Source organism: Trachypithecus francoisi, unplaced genomic scaffold (genome assembly GCF_009764315.1).
Source record: "Trachypithecus francoisi isolate TF-2019V2 unplaced genomic scaffold, Tfra_2.0 Lachesis_group5, whole genome shotgun sequence".
NCBI lineage: Eukaryota > Metazoa > Chordata > Mammalia > Primates > Cercopithecidae > Trachypithecus > Trachypithecus francoisi.
In genome coordinates this window covers 41,693,645-41,711,314 of record NW_022681470.1, presented here as the reverse complement: position 1 = coordinate 41,711,314, position 17,670 = coordinate 41,693,645, and the positions used below count along the sequence as shown (strand labels likewise).

General features: G+C 41.7%; 1 protein-coding gene and 1 non-coding gene across 2 annotated transcripts in view; both read left to right on the top strand.

The window, feature by feature from the left end:
* NIBAN1 (niban apoptosis regulator 1) overlaps nt 1-17,670 on the top strand; it is a 179,964-nt gene that overhangs the window by 131,493 nt on the left and 30,801 nt on the right. Inside the window, exons 6-8 of the mRNA XM_033197341.1 lie at nt 5,893-6,008; nt 14,510-14,614; nt 14,926-15,088. Coding sequence (XP_033053232.1) covers nt 5,893-6,008; nt 14,510-14,614; nt 14,926-15,088 — 384 coding nt within the window. The remainder of the gene's footprint in view (nt 1-5,892; nt 6,009-14,509; nt 14,615-14,925; nt 15,089-17,670) is intronic.
* Nucleotides 16,755-16,817, top strand: LOC117077011. Its single transcript, XR_004434609.1, has one exon. It is a non-coding gene; the product is annotated as a U7 small nuclear RNA (small nuclear RNA).

The following is a 17,670-nucleotide window of genomic DNA, read 5'->3' as shown; positions in this document are numbered from 1 at the left end:
TGTTTTTTTCTCAGGTTACCGTATGGAAGAAGAGTAAACTTGTCTATTTTGCTCTGAAAGGGAGAAATGAGATTAATGGGAGAGAGAGTCCATGGAAACAGACTTTGGCTCAATAGAAGGAAATTTTGGAGCAGTTCAGTGATGGAAAGAACTATTTTCATTAAATTGTGAGCTTGCTGTCACTGGAAATAATCGAGCTGGGGCCAAACGAGTGTATGTCTGGGATTCTGAAGGATCCCAGCATTGAATGAGAGCTTGGGGTAGGTGACCTTGAAGATCACTTCCAACTCTCATAGTCTGTTATTTAAATTAGCATGAATGCCAGAGCCACTTACAACATGCCAAAGCTACTTTTTCAACTTTTGGCTTTGCTTCTGACCAGCTGTGTGACCTTCAGCTAGGAAATTAACCATTTCTTTTTCCAGTTTCCTCATCCATTAAATGAGAGAGCTGAATGTAGTGATATCTAAGTTACTCCCCAGCACTTCTACCTCCTCAGGCTTTCTCATAATTATAGCATGCTGGAAGAGTAGAGTTTGGGCTGATAGCTGCTATTTGTTTCTAAGTTGGCTTGCCAGGAGACTGCTTAAAAGCCAAAAACCATTGTTGATTCTGAGGACCACGGAACAAAACTCTCAATTTGCTTGTTGGCAGGAGAGTAGGTGATTGTGAACCTGGAATTTGTTCCCATGAGATCTGTGGCAGGAAGTTCATCAAATATCTGCTAATCTGGTTTCTCTTGAACACCTGTACATTCTGACTGAGTTCAGCAATGCCTTTGCAAACAACTTAGAAAAAATGAAGTTTATATTACCATTGCAGTACAGTGTTATCTTTTACAAAGCAAACCTTTGTCGTTTATTTGCTTAATGATCTTTTAGTTGCTATTGACCTGTGCTTATAATCTTAAGAACAAATGTATATAAAGCAACTTACTATGTGGCAGATTTGTTCTAAAAGTTTTACATATATTAATTTAACAGTTTACTAGCTGAAAATACAATGATGAATCAGTAGATTAGATCTTTTTTCCTTTATGGAAAGGAAGTATTTAAAATCTAGTTTAAGTCTGCCTGAATGGTAGAGTCCAGAATTCAGATCCAGGCCCTCATTCTCTGAGGCTTCATTGTTAGATGACTATAATTTCTCTTGTGGCTCATTTGATTATTAATACTTTTCTTCTCTTCTGTATTAAGGTATCTCACTTCTACCACTATTACATTCAAGCTCTCCTTCTGGTTCCTTCTTTGACTTCTGTCGACATCCACATCTCCAAATCCCATTTCTTCAGTTACTTTTTCCAAAGATCTTTGAAAATGCAACCATCAGTGGAAGTGTCATTGTTTGCTTTGATATAGATACAGAAGGTAATGGACAAGATTTCAAGTGCCTTCTGCAGCTACTGAGGTCAGTAGAGGAGGAAATATGTAAATGTATGCTTCTTATAAGGACATGAAGAATTTAAAAGTTCATTCCCTGGCTTGTGGATCTGGCCATATTCACTTCGTCCAGACACAGTACCATATTTTCTTCCATCTCTTTGTTTTCTTAGGTTGGAAATGAAAACAGCTGTTAAAAATAAGAGCACATGAGTCAGTCTTGAATCCCAATGTAGTAATTACAGTTTCCATCTCAGTTGGTAAAGTCCCTCCCAGTGTACTAAGTCCCATATCACAATCCCCTTGTGGGGAGAATGCTGCCAATGGTATTGTCAATTTTATAGCAAGACTTTAATTTTTGTTTTCCAAACCTCTAAGATTAAACATTAAAATACTTGCGAAGTCAAGAAAAATAACAAGGAAAAAATACTTCGATTTAAAAACTTGATTCATCGTATCTCAAAATAATAAGAGCCATTTATGACAAACCCACAGCCAATATCATACTGAATGGGCAAAAACTGGAAGCATTCCCTTTGAAAACTGACACAAGACAGGGATGCCCTCTCTCACCACTCCTATTCAACATAGTGTTGGAAGTTCTGGCCAGGGCAATCAGGCAAGAGAAAGAAATAAAGGATATTCAATTAGGAAAAGAGGAAGTCAAATTGTCCCTGTTTGCAGATGACACGATTGCATATTTAGAAAACCCCATCGTCTCAGCCCAAAATCTCCTTAAGCTGATAAGCAACTTCAGCAAAGTCTCAGGATACAAAATCAATGTGCAAAAATCACGAGCATTCCTATACACTAATAACAGACAAACAGAGAGCCAAATCATGAGTGAACTCCCATTCACAATTGCTACAAAGAAAATAAAATACCTAGGAATCCAACTTACAAGGGATGTGAAGGACCTCTTTAAGGAGAACTACAAACCACTGCTCAGTGAAATAAAGGAGGACGCAAACAAATGGAAGAACATCCCATGCTCATGGATAGGAAGAATCAATATCATGAAAATGGCCATACGGCCCAAGGTAATTTATAGATTCAATGCCATCTCCATCAAGCTACCAATAACTTTCTTCACAGAATTGGAAAAGAAACTACTTTAAAGTTCATATGGAACCAAAAAAGAGCCCGCATTGCCAAAACAATCCTAAGCAAAAAGAACAAAGCTGGAGGCATCAGGCTACCTGACTTCAAACTATACTACAAGGCTACAGTAACCAAAACAGCTTGGTACTGGTACCAAAACAGAGATATAGACCAATGGAATAGAACAGATGCCTCAGGAAATAACACCACACATCTACAACCGTCTTATCTTTGGCAAACCTGACAAAAACAAGAAATGGGGAAAAGATTCCCTATTTAATAAATGGTGCTGGGAAAACTGTCTAGCCATATGTAGAAAGCTGAAACTGGATCCCTTCCTTACACCTTATACAAAAATTAATTCAAGATGGATTAAAGACTTTAATGTTAGACCTAAAACCATAAAAACCCTAGAAGAAAACATAGGCAATACTATTCAGGACAAAGACTTCATGACTAAAACACCAAAAGCAATGGCAACAAAAGCCAAAATAGACAAATGGGACCTAATTAAACTAAAGAGCTTCTGCACAGCAAAATAAACCACCATCAGAGTGAACAGGCAACCTACAGAATGGGAGAAAATTTTTGCAATCTACCCATCTGACAAAGGGCTAATATCCAGAATCTACAAAGAACTTAAACTAATTTACAAGAAAAAAACAACCCCATCAAAAAGTGGGCAAAGGATATGAACAGACACTTCTCAAAAGAAAACATTTATGCATCCAACAGACACATGAAAAAATGCTCATCACCGGTCATCAGAGAAATGCAATCACAACCACAACGAGATACCATCTCATACCAGTTAGAATGGCAATCACTAAAAAGTTAGGAAACAACAGGTGCTGGAGAGGATGTGGAGAAATAGAAATGCTTTTACACTGTTGTTGGGAGTATAAACTAGTTAACCATTGTGAAAGACAGTGTGGTGATTCCTCAAGGATCTAGCACTAGAAATACCATTTGATGCAGTGATCCCATTACTGGGTATATACCCAAAGAATTATAAATCATGTTACTATAAAGACACATGCATAGATATGTTTATTGTGGCACTATTCACAATAGCAAAGACTTGGAACCAACCCAAATGTCCATCAATGATAGACTGGATTAAGAAAATGTGGCATATATACACCATGGAATACTATGCAGCCATAAAAAAGGATGAGTTCATGTCCTTTGCAGGGACATGGATGAAGCTGGAAACCATCATTCTGAGCAAACACAAGGACAGAAAACCAAACACTGCATGTTCTCACTCATAGGTGGGAATTGAACAATGAGAACACTTGGACACAGGGTGGGGAATGTCACACATGGGGACCTGTCATTGAGTGAGGGGCAGGGGGAGGGATAGCATTAGGAGAAATACCTAATGTAAATGATGAATTAATGGGTGCAGCAAACCAGCATGGCACATGTATACCTATGTAACACACATGCGTGTTGTGCACATGTACCCTAGTACTTAAAGTATAATTTAAAAAAAGAAAAAGAAAAAGTAAAAAAAAAAAAAAAAGAAAAGCACATGGGACGGGGAAAAAATTTTTAAAAAACCAAAACTTGATTCTTGAAGCATGCTCTTTTTTCAAAACTTAATTTAGATTTTGACCAAATCTCTATGTTACTATTGGAAATATCAGTTACTGTTCCACATTCTTTTCTTCTCTTTTTTTTTTTTGAGACAGGGTCTCTATTGCCCTGGGTAGGGTGCAATTGTGCAATCATAGCTCACTGCAGCCTCAAACTCCTGGGTTCAAGTGATCCTCCTGCCTCAGCCTCCTGAGTGGCTGGGACTATGGGCATGTGCCACCGTGATCAGCTAATTTTTTTTGTAGACATGTGGTCTCACTATGTTGCCCAGGCTCGTCTTGAAATCCTGGCATCAAGTGATCATCCGTCCTTGGCCTCCCAAAGTGTTGGAATTACAGGTGTGAGCCACCACCATGCCTGGCCACTGTTCCACATTTTTTAAAATGGAACTTCAGATGGACTTCATGGTATCCTCACTGTGAATAGTTTTCTTGAGCTGTTGTGGAGGCTAAGCCTTGAATTGTTTTCTCTTTTCTCGGTTCCTGAGGTTTATGATCTAGTAAGCCAATCTCAAATGAGTCATCTACCACCTATTCATTGATTGTTACCTTTGAGAGCAGATTGATCCTCTTTTAGTTCTGCTTAGTTCCCCATATCAACCATTTAGACTTTTACTGAATAATCCCACTGTCTAAAGCTGTGATGGTTCCTCCTCACCCCCCAAATCAGCTGCCTGCAAATCACTAATCTAATGTTGCTCTATAAATGTGCTACTGGCAGGAGAGCTTTGTGCTTTATAGGAGGAGAGTCAGGGAACTTGGCCTTTTCACTCACTTCACTTTCCCCATTTTATTTCCCCTTTCTAAGGCTTGATTATTTATTATTTGATTAGATTATTTCTGAAGTTCATTTCCCCATGAAGATTTCTATAATTTTGTTATCATTGTGTCCCCCAAGAGCCAATTTTATGTGCTGGAAATGAAGACACTGCATGCCTAGCATGGCTTATGGAACTCTGAGAAGGCTGTTCAGCCCCAGCTCCCTCTACCACACCTTAAGTTCCACCATTAGATATTCATTCCTTGTGGTAGGATAGTACCTCTCAGATATGACACCATTTAAAATCTAGTATGTTTAGAAGGGCAAACCCATAAAACTAGTATGTGAGACAATATAGTATCATGGTTAGAGGCAAGCTCTGAGGTCAGACTACCTTTCACACCTGGACTGTGCCCCTCACTAGCTATATGATCTAGGCAATTAATTCATCTTTGTGTGCCTCAGTCTCCTCATCTGTAAAATGAGGTTAATAATACTCTCCTGGAGGGTTTTTGTGAGGTCTCAATGAAATCTGTAAAGTGCTTAGATGAACATTGTCCTGCTTTGTGTTAGCAATTACTCTCTTCATTTGCATATATTTCCATGTTGTGTTGATGCATATTGTATTGAAAGCTGATACTGAGTCACAGAGAAATTGTTTTCTTGGGAAACTGGAAGGAGATACTTTGAACACAAGAGGCACTGTTAAGGGACGGCCTGTGTCACAGCTGGTAGCGTAAAGTCGCTGGGTGCCTGCGGGTGGATAGAGAAGCATGTATAAGAGACAGTAAGGGAGATGGGCCTCCTTCTAGTCCTAATCAGTATGCTCAGTAACTGATAGAATGTATCAGCTAGGACGATGAACAAGTAATGTGATGTACACCTGCAAATTAACTTTGAATTCAGTACTTGCTTACCTTTCTCTGTGTCTCATAATTCCATGCCTTGTCATTTTCAGATAATGCTAGGTCTCTGAGCCATTACACTTGAGGAACTATGGGGAAATGTAGAGTGTTTTACCTTGCTGAATGTCCTTCCTTCTTTTCTTTAGATTACATGAAGCAGATGACATTTGAAGTCCAAGCCTTTTTAGAAGCTGTGCAATTCTTCCGACAGGAGAAAGGTCACTATGGTTCCTGGGAAATGATCACTGGGGATGAAATCCAGGTAACATGGGGCTCAAAATTTTGGATTCTCTCTATGTTTGGGTATTTGGTTGACAGGAAGTCAGGGTCATTTTGTTAAACAATCAAACAAAAAAGTTGCAAGTATGGAAGATGTGGTTCCACAGGCCATCTCCCTTATGTCTGGAAGCATTGGTCAGGAAACTACCAGGCACCCCTGCAAAGACCACCAGACTGGGCATGAAATAGGGCAGCCAGAAACATGGCAACTAGAGTGGAAAGAGCTGCCCCCACTGTTTTCTATGAAAATAATTACTCTTTCAAATGACCTCATGCTTCCAGACTAGAATCAAGTGTGAGTAGCGAGCAGTAGTGCAAAGTGCATGGCAGGGCTTTAGCTGGGGTTAGCAAACTTGGACTTAAGTCATGCCAACTTATTTAACCTCTTTTAGTCTCAGATTACTCCTCTGGAAAAATTAAGAATAGTAATGTTTACCTTGCCTTGTGAAGTGCAGTTAGAGAAGTATTTGGCAAGCAGCTGTATTTATTGAATTATATGTAAATGAAGTAATGAAAAAAAAACAAATTCAAAAAGCATTAGACGGTTTTCCATATATTGAATTTATCTTTTCTAGTTTTCTGTGCCCTGTAGTACATTATAATTTCTCATGATCCTGACTAGATGTCAGTCATGGCCTAAGCACTTCAGTGGGTTTCGTACCAGGAACGGTATTATAAATTTCCAAAGGAAACTGCTTTGTGATATGACCCCAGCCTCCATGATGACACCAGTCACATGGCTGCTTCAGCCAAGAACAGGAGGCTGGGTATGGGCATATTTATATAAAGTAACATGGTATTTCAGAATGCTACCTTTTTTTTTTTTTTTTTTTTTTTGAGAGGAGTCTTACTCTCTCGCCCAGGCTAGAGTACAGTGGCGCAATCTCGGCTTATTGCAACCTCCGCCTCCTGAGTTCAAGCAATTCTTCTGCCTCAGCCTCCTGAGTAGCTGGGACTACAGATGCATGCCACCACTCCAGCTAATTTTTGTGTTTTTAGTAGAGACAGGGTTTTACCATATTGGTCAGGTTGGTCTTGAACTCCTGACCTCGTGATCCACCTGCCTCAGGCTCCCAAAGTGCTGGGATTATAGGCGTGAGCCACTGTGCCCGGCCCCACTAATTTTTTTTTTTCCACATCTCCTAGGGTACCTCTTTTGAGAGCTAGTGAAATTCATTATTAGAGAACGATATTTGGAGGATACTGAATGGTGCCTTGACTCTGTGTGGTCATTAAACATCTAATGCTGAAAACTCATGAGGGAGCTCTTCTTTATTGTTTCACCATATGAGAACATATGTTTACCATTAGAATCTTCTCTTTCTCTCTTTTTTTTTTCTTTCTGGTAGATTCTAAACTCATCTATTTCCCAACCTGAGACTTGCTTCTTCCAGAATTTTAAACAAGTCTTGAGTTTTGATATTTTGGGAAAGCACAGCCATTCATAAGTCTGAGAGAACCAAAATAGTTGTGTACTTATGCCATAAAGAAAAACAAAAGTGTCAGAAGGGGAGGCTGAAGCATTTGACACTGGCTGGCCTGCCATGTAAGCCAACATAGTTAATAGATAGACGAGTAGTCAAATGCCTGTGCGTGATACTTGATAATGTTCGAAACCTAATGGTGTTTGTCTTGCCAATCTTATGAGATGGGTAGGGCAGTTATTATTATTATTTCAATTTTGTAAATGAGAAAACTGAGGGAAGCATATAACAGCGAAGTGACTTGCCTAGTCTCATTCATTCAACTACTATTTACTGAGCGCTGACTCTATGTCAGGCAATGTGCTGGGGGCTAGTGACCCAAAGATAGACAAGACAGAATGGTCCTGGCCCTGTGGAGCTGATAGTTTCAGGGTTACATGCTAAGTGGACAAATGGCAAAGGCAATGATGGCTTCTACTCCTGGCCCAGTGAAAGACCAACACCAGCCATGGGAATATACTAAGTTACACATTTGTTTTTCAATAGCTCCTTGAGTTCAGCTGTGCCACTTGCTTCATTTTTTTCTTTCACTTGAAAACGTATGTGAACTTACGTTCCTCCATGATGCCATTGAAAATAGGTATTTAGGCCGGGCGCGGTGGCTCAAGCCTGTAATCCCAGCACTTTGGGAGGCCGAGACGGGGGATCACGAGGTCAGGAGATCGAGACCATCCTGGCTAATACGGCGAAACCCCGTCTCTACTAAAAATACAAAAAACTAGCCGGGCGACGAGGCGGGCGCCTGTAGTCCAGCTACTCGGGAGGCTGAGACAGGAGAATGGCGTGAATCCGAGCTTGCAGTGAGCTGAGAGCCGGCCACTGCACTCCAGCCTGGGCGGCAGAGCAAGACTCCGTCTCAAAAAAAAAAAAAAAGAAAGAAAATAGGTATTTAGGCCAGGCGCAATGGCTCACGCCTATAATCCCAGTACTTTGGGAGGCCAAGGTGGGCAGATCACAAGGCCAGGAGTTCAAGACCAGTCTGGCTGACACAATGAAACCCTGTCTCTACTAAAAATACAAAAAAATTAGCTAGGTGTGGTGGCAGATGCCTGTAATCCCAGTTACTTGGGAGGCTGAGGCAAGGAGAATTGCTTAAACCTGAGAGGCAGGGGTTGCAGTGAGCTGAGACCGTGCCACTGCACTCCAGCCCAGGTGACAGTATAAGATTCCATCTCAAAAAAAAAAAAAAAAGAGAGGAAAAAAAAGAATATAGGCATTTAATAAATCCTTTCTGGGAGTTGAGTTTGAGTTTGTTTTGGCTTTCGACTGATTGGGTGCTAAGTGGTGTAAGTTGGAAGAGACAGAAATGACTCATCCCTTGCCATCATGGTGAGACAAGACACACATAGAAAGCATGCAGAAGACAAGGCACATATGTGTGTGGGTATATGTATATGAGTCTCTATATAGATGGAGATTGTAAAGCATTTGTGCAAGTGGTCATAGTAAGCTCCTAGTTTTGCAGGATAAAAAACATTTTAAATGGGAAAGTGAAACAAAACAAAACAAAAAAGCAGAAAAGAGATCAGAAATCACTGGAGTTATCAAGTGTCCCAGTAAGAAGTTTCACAGGGGCTGGGTGTGGTGGCTCATACCTGTAATCTCAGCACTTTGCAAGGCCAAGGTGGGAAGACTGCTTGAATCCGGGAGTTCAAGATTAGCCTGGGCAACATAGCAAGACCCTATCTCTTCAAAAAGTTTTCTAAAAGTTAGCTGGGAGCGGTGGTATGTGCAGGTAGTCCCAGCTACTTGAGAAACTAAGACAGTAGGATCATTTGAGCCCATGAGTTCAAGGATGCAGTGAGCTGTCATTTGTGCCACTGCACTGGGCAACAGAGTGAGACCCTGTCTCAAAAAAAAAAAAAAAAAAAAGTGGTTTTGCTCCTCCCAGAATTTAAGTGTTTTGGTAGAATGACAGACTCATAAAATGTGAATGCTGGAGGGGCATTTCAGGATTATTTGTCCAGCAACCTCCAGGTGAGAGAAAGAACATTCAGAACAGTTGGCTGAATTCAGAAAGCTAGTCTGCTACAGAAATGCATTTTAAACCAGCTTGGAGAAGCTGGTAAAAGGAAATGGCCTCTAAAGCTTACTGTGTGGGGCCAGGTAAGGATTACGGTTCCCCACAGACTCTAAGACTTGATGCATAACAGTAAAGCAGTGTCTAGCCTAAGACTCATGGAAAAAAGAGGCCAGGGGGCCAGAGAAGCTACCAAGTGGTTAAAGAAAATGGCATAGCATAAGTGAGTTTGAGAAAATGACATCTTTTGTTTAAAGCACTGGGTTTATTTGCATTTTTTCTTCCTGACTGCTAAGACCTTAATCATAACCCTTTCCTGAACCCCTCTACCCTAGGGGCCTGCATTCAGACTCTCAGCCTTGTTCCATTACCTTCGTAGTAATGACTCACACAGCAAGTATGGAAGGCCCTCATGGCGATGGTTATTTTAGGCAAGTGTCCAGGCAGAGCAACTATCTCACAATAACTTGCCTGGCAGACTGTTAAGGTGAAAATATTTGTATGCCAGTAAAAACATCAACATATTTTCTACTTGTCAATATAAATTTATCAAATGAGATCATGAGGGAAAAGGCTTTGCAACTGTAAAGTATCTCTAGTTATGTTATATATTTATTATTTGCTTTTAAAATACCAAGATGGGCTAGAGAACAGCTCATAATTCCCACAGAACAGTTTCAAGACAAAAAAAAAAAAAAAAAACTACTCGCATTTTTTAGGCCTTGTCCATATGCTCTAGAGTTGTCTTTTGCTGAAAGATCTTAAGTGTGACTCCTTTTGAGTGGATTCTTTCACCCACGGCCACTCAGTAACACAAGGGGCCTGAGCCAGCAGCCTGATGAGACTGCAGGGCCTGCTTCAGGAAGGAGGGTGGTCTCTCCAGACCTCACACCTTCCTGACAGCTCAGCGTCTGAAAGGAGGTGCTGTGGTGTGGCCTTCAAGGGGTGATCCCAGGTTTGTTAATTTTGATCAACCTAGTGATATGCTTAGTTTCTTATAGGAGTAATAGAATCTTTAAATCTCCAAGTCCCAGTAGTTAAGTATACAAAACACTCTCCTTGCCACCACCCCCCATTAAAAAAAAAAAAAAAAAAAAAAAAACTAAAGTGGTATTTTTAGGTCACTTATGTTAAAATTCAGAGGATACTGTTCCGAGGGGAGGAGCTAGGGAATTCCTTCATTAGTACAATTTATTTATTAGACTAGCTACTTTCTCTAGAAAAGCCCAAGAGCTTAGGACTCTGCTCGTGGAAGGCAGACCATGGTAGGGAATGCCAGAGTGGGCTCTGGGGAGGTGACAGGCAGCACTCGATCAGGGCAGGGTGGGGCTGAAGGTTGGAGGATGAGGATGGTTGTTGGGATGAGATGCACTTGAGCTTCAGCACCCACAGGCTCTGCTGCCCTGTGGCCATTTCCTGAGCCCCACTCCCTCACTGTATTAGTCCGTTTTCATGCTGGTGATAAAGACATACCCAAGACTGGGTAATTTATAAAGAAAAAGAGGTTGAATGGACTGTGAGTTCCACGTTGCTGGTGAGGCCTCACAGTCATGGCAGAAGGTGAAAAGCACATCTTACATGGCAGCAGACAAGACAGAGTGAGAGCCAAATGAAAGGGGAAACCCCTTGTAAAATCACCAGATCTTGTGAGACTTATTCACTACCACTAGAACATTATGGGGAAACTGCCCCTAGGATTCAATTATCTCCCACCAAGTGCCCCCCAACACATGGGAATTATAGGAGCTACAATCCAAGATGAGATTTAGGTGGGGACACAGCCAAACCATATCATCCCCCCCCCCCACCGCCCGCCACTTGTAACCCACTTCCACCCCCTCTTTTTCCTCCCAGACATATTTCCTTTAATTCCTTAAGTTGTAAAATAAAACCAAATTTCTTGGAACATTGTGTGGGAAAGACAAGAAAACTATAAGCCCACCCAAATGGAACATTATTTTTCTTTGGCCTTTATATATAACATTTTCATATTTTCAAACCCGTTTCACACTTATGTTAAATTCTAACCAATCTCTGCAAAAGGATGAATTAGGACAATTCTTATGACCCTTGAGTTTCATAATGTCAACCCAGTGATTTTAAATTCTGGCATTGGTCTCCCTTCCTCTTGGCTCACTCTTCACATACCACACTTTGGGGAGATGTGTTCCAAACAAGAACTTATCCCATTGAGCAGGGTGGGCTGGTGGATTATTAATTACCTACTGAATCTATTAGGTTGGTGCAAAAATAATTGTGGTTCTTGCCCTTACTTTCAATAATTGTTGGACCTGCTAATTTCCATAGAGTTTTGTGCATGTTAGGTTCCTCTTAAATGCCACAGAAAATGGTGATTCATCTCTCGACTGCCCCCAGAGAATGGTGAAGAAAGGTCAAAAACATCCCCACCAGTGAATTACCAGGGCTAGTGGAAACTCTGTCCCCACCATAACCTTCGTCACCCCAGGCAGATCCACCTGGCAGATGACAGGAGCCCCACTTGCTGCCCTGAGCTGAGCACCTCTCCCAGCAACCCACAGGCACAGTGGGACTGGACAGCTCGTCCACCTCCACCCTGAGAGTGTTTCTATTTGGTTCATTGAAAGCGTTACACCCTGCCGCGACAGGGCCCTGATTAAAGGCAAGATCAAATGAGCTCATGGGCATTTCCACTAGCATGAGGCTGACCAGTGACCTCAGAGCAAATCTTCCTTAATTCCCAAAGCATAATTTGAATTTTTATGAGAAGTGAAAGGAGGAGGTCAGTTATCTTGGACAAACATTATTTCAAACTCAGAACAGATGCTTCAAGTGATTCCCTACTTTTCTGCCTGCTTCCCTTCCTAAAACTATGCTTCCCCTTTTGTAAATCTTAGTGTGCAGCCTGTGATTGCAAGCTGAGCTGTGGGCCTCGAAAGACTCACCGTGAAAGTGAATGTGAACAGCAAAGCTGCTGCAATTCAGGGGCAGGGGTAAAGAAGGAAGGGCCAGTAGCATGAGTGATTGTGTAGAATACTGCTCAGATTCACAGGAAATAGTTTAATTGAGCCAAGAAAAATTTTAGGAGCGATGTGGGAACACGCTTTTTAAAAACACTTGAAAATTTAGACACTCCTTCCCATATTCTTCTTTTATTTTTTCCTTTTTTTTTTTTGTTTCAGTCCCCATTAATTATCTCACATCCCTCCTATAAATGTACCAAATATTTGATTGTTCCAAAATATTGGTTATTCCCTTCTTTTCTCTGTTTCAAACTGTATCCAGCCTTATTAAAGATGCTTTTTGTAAGCAATCATAGTATATTAGGCAAGCCATGAGCAGATAATTGTTAACAGTATACAACAACTTCCAAACTCTTTTCTTCAATCAGAGAAGACAGCTTCTTCTCTGATCAGAAATCAGAAAGCTGTATAAAACCCAGCGAAATCTTCATTTGCTTAGACTCTCAATTGCAGTAAAGGTTGACATTTCACCTGTAGCATGTTTTTTAACAACTTTTCACGAGCCAATCTTGACTTTCAGGAGATGAAATGGAAATGGCAAAATCATCAGTCTAGAGATCCACACTCTAAAAAGGGAACTGCTGTTCTTTTGAGAGATGCCCTCTCAATAGGGGTCACTGGAAGTTCCAGATGGCCCCCTGACTGCTAACTAATTTTAGGCATCAGGTCCCAATAGGTCTCTGGGTTTAAGGAAGTTGAGACCATACTAAAGGCAGAGAGGGCGAAGAGGAAATAATGAATTTTAGTTTTCCCACACCATAAGGTGTTTGTGCCAGGTAGCTATGTGTATCAACACCAGGAATCCCCCTCGTGGGAGCCAAGAGGAAGTTTCTCAAAACTGGAAGAAAAGGTGTTTCCCCACATCAATCCAGCTTCGGAGACATTCTATTAGTGACATATGCCCCTTTCCCCACCAAAATGAAATGTTCTGTGTGATAATAACGTAGCTTTAAGAAAAGTAAGACAACGTTCTACATTTTTATAAAGCTCCATTTAAAAAAATAGTGTTTCCAATTGTACAGTCACCAGAAGTACACAGTTATCAAAAATGCACACACTTCCCCTGGCATCTCCAGCACTGTCAGCTTTTTGTGCGTGGTCTGTTCTGGCATCTCCATTTTCTGCAGGATTATTTCCCTCCTTGCCAGTGCCAGCCTTTCCCTTTTTTCCTTTGGCATACCTTCTCTTCCTTCTTAGTAGGGGCCTTTTGGAGCTTGGGTTCTGGCTGTGGAGAAGCAGGTCTAGCAGACAACCTTGCCAGTCTTCTCTGTGGCTTATCCTTCAATGTGGCTGTATCTCCTGGAGCATCCCATCAGCCTTTCTCCAGTGCTGGACAAAGGCACTGCATGGTGGGATGCAGTGATACCTGGGCTCTGGTCGGTCCAGGCGTCATTCTCACTTCTTCAAACTGCTGCTCCCTTCTTCTACTAAACATTAAAGAGGATGACAATGGGGCTCAGGGGACAGTGGGGACAAAGAGCATGAAGATACTTTGATACCTTGATCATGAAGGGGCTTAGGAGGAATGATAGTCCCAGGGGACACAGACTAAGACTCAAGCCACCAAAGCCAAGCCTAGCATTTCCTTCACAATTTTGCTGAAGATGTCCTTATCCATTATTGAAATCTTTCATTTTACTGTATGCCCTAAGTTCTTCTAGTTTGAAGGTGTGAAGTTTGAATTTGGGGAATTTGTTATTTACGTTGGGAAAACAACAAGGTGAGAATATCAGCAGACGTTACTATTCCTTGCAGATGTTTAAGAATGTTCAGCCTCTAAGACTGTCTTAGTTGAGATTTCTGTGGCCTCTGTAGTAGGTTAAGCTATTAACCTATTATACTATTATTAAACTATTAACCTGCTACAGAGTTCATCTGATCCAGGCAGGGACAGCCAATCAGGACATCTTTAGTTGGCCTGATGCTCAGATGTAGCCATCACTGACTGACCAACTCTGGGCTGTCTTCTGCTGTGCAGATCCTGAGTAACCTGGTGATGGAGGAGCTCCTGCCCACTCTTCAGACAGACCTGCTGCCTAAGATGAAGGGGAAGAAGAATGACAGAAAGAGGACGTGGCTTGGTGTAAGCAATGGTTTTGCTCCACAACTGAGCTACTCAAAATGGGAACATTCCCTTCACTTCTCTCTTAGGGCATTTGTTGTTGTTGTTTGATATTTCCTTCCCTGGGTGTAGAAACGCCTACCTCCAACCTGCTCAGTCTCACTTACACGAAGACTAATCCAAACAGACTCCAACTCTGAAAGAAAAATGACAATGTGTGTGCAGTTCTGTTTATGTTATGATGGTCTGTGATGAAGGCTCCTCCCTCTGCTTGACTCCGTCAGCACTTACACATGACAGAGCCCTGATTTATGTGTTATTCCCTGTTGCAGCTCCTCGAGGAGGCCTACACCCTGGTTCAGAATCAAGTTTCGGAAGGATTAAGTGCCTTGAAGGAGGAATGCAGAGCTCTGACAAAGGGTCTGGAAGGAACGATCCGTTCCGACATGGATCAGATTGTGAACTCAAAGAACTATTTAATTGGGAAGATCAAAGGTCAGTGGAGATAATCCATGGTCTTACTAATTAAATAAGCTGTACACACAAGGATCCACCACATAGCAGGAATGCATGGTTTCAGAGGACAATTAAACTTAAGAAATTGGGTGGAGGTGATCGCAGCTGCAGCAAGAGCGTGCTGGAGGTACTTTTGGGGGCCTGGGCCTTCCTGTGGCAGCTTCATGGACACAAGGCAGAGGAAAGTTTGTTTCTTGCCTTTGGCAGTGCCTGTGTATTCTGATACTGCCTGCACCCCAACCCCCATTGTAGCACCCCTGACACTGAGTTAGACTGGCTTCTGCTCCACCTCCTCTCTGCTGTAAGCTCTCAAAGAGCAGAGCCATGTCATCCTGGTTTACTCAAGTACACCCAGGGCCTGGTGTCATGCCTGGCATATACAGACTCAGCAAATATTCAAATCAATTAACACATGGATTTTCCTCTAACATGAAAGCCTAAACTTTTGGCTTAGAGTCATACCCAGTCACCCTACAAACCCAATAAATGTGGGTTTGTAGCCCCAACTCCAATATTAGCCAGTCCATGCATACTTGGGGAGGTCACTCAACTTCTATTTAGCTCAGTGTCCTCCTCTGAAATTAGGAAGACCCACAGAAGTGGTGTTGGCAAACTGAAGCCCTTGAGCCATATTGCGCCACCGCCTGTTTCTGTAAATAATGTTTTCTTGGCACACAGCCAAGCACATTAACTTATGTATTGTCTGTGGCTGCTTTTGTGCTACAACAGCAGAAGTGAAGAGTTGGAACTGAGACCTTACGGACCACAAAGGCACAAGTATTTACTATTTGGTCTTTTACAGAAAACAGTTTGCCTACTGCCATACAAGAGACCTTAGATGGCCTCTAAGGAATCCTACAGAATGAAATTCTATGGTTCTCCATTCTATCTGGGGCCCAACAAACACACTATACCTAGTGACCTAGTGCCACTTCAGAGGAGAGGCTTGCAGGCGCATCTGTGATTGTTTATCAACAGTCTTGCTAGAGAGTTCTCAGATTATTCACTCACTCACTCATTCATTCATTAGAAACTATTCACTATGTGCTTTCCAAGCGAGACAATGGAGTTTTAGCGTGACTGAGGAACACCCTATTCCTGTGCTCAAGAGGCTTAGAGTCTCGGGGCTGTCTGCTTTGTGGATTATCCTCTGTGGTTCAGGCCCCCTTTCCACTGCAGCCCAGCTTACTTCAGGGTTCTTAGCACAGGTTCTGCTGAGAGGAGGTTTGAGGAGGCACAGCTCCAGCACAGGTGTATGTCTGTGTATCTCTGTGTGTCTATTTACGCCATCCTTTCCAAAACCAGCTCTACATTAACTTCAGAGAATTTGATGTTTTCTACTATCTGTGTCTCTTATTCCTCCATTAGCACAACTAATCTAGAGTTGAGTATGTATTGAAATACTTTGTACTACTTAAAACTACCAATGCTCAACTTCTGTGCCAAAATTTCTGCTATCTGGTGCTAAGCTGGGCTTAACCATGGCCATTCTCATGGCTGAAACTAAATCATCGTCCTTTGCCTAAATCTCTGTGGCTCCGGTGTATCTACTTATGATGGAAAAAGATTTTGCCCTGAATTAGTATTTATTTCCTAAAAGAAGCCATAAAAGGAAGTAATGATTGAGTCTTTTAAAATGGAATATCAGTGTTACAGCTCTTTTAGAATTTGTCTAGCAGGCTTTCTAGTTTTTTTCCAGAAAGTCTCAAAAATAAAAAATAAATGAATAAAATGAAATATCAGAAACACATTTTAACCAGGCATCCAGTGCTCCACCTTTAAAACAAGGAAGTGTGCTTTAGGCTGCATTAGTAAAGGGCTTTGTATTTCTAAAAAAAAACCTGAGGAGTATTAAATGGTGATCTCTCTGTTTCCTCCCATATGACTCTTGGGAGTAAAGCCCTAGAGCTTTAGTTCTGCTGCACAATTATTTATGCATTCAATAAGCATTTATTCTACTTCTGCTGAGTACAATGGCTGGAATGACTCAAAGAAGACAACGTGATTTTATAAGAAGAGGAGGATACAAAGCATGTCACAGATGCCGAGACAGGAGGAAACACATGTTCCTACCAGAGGCAGAACAAAGAGCACAGTGGTTCCCAATACAAGCATAGATCCCATTTCAACCTCAAGAAGCTACATGGGCGCCTCATAATGGGAGCACAGGTCTAGTGTCGGGGGACTGGAAAAAACAGTAATGCCAACAGGTACAATAAGAGTTAACAGTTTCTGAGTCCTTCCAAGGGGCCACTTCCAGAGTTGTAAGCACTTGTAATATAGTGAACTCATTTAATCCTCACCATAATTGCCTTTATGATCTCCATTTTACAGATGATAATATTGAGGTAGAAATTCAGTAACTTGCTGAGATTCCAGAGCTAGTTGTGGTAGAGTCGGGCTCCAAACCCAGGCCCTCTGGCCCTTGCCTTTCAGGCATCATCTCTCTGTTCAGCTCCTTCCTTCACTTCAGTAAGGCTTATGAATTAATGTATCAAACACATATGCATCACAGCAGCATCTCTGCATGCTTGAAAAATAGCAGCGCATACACAAATGGA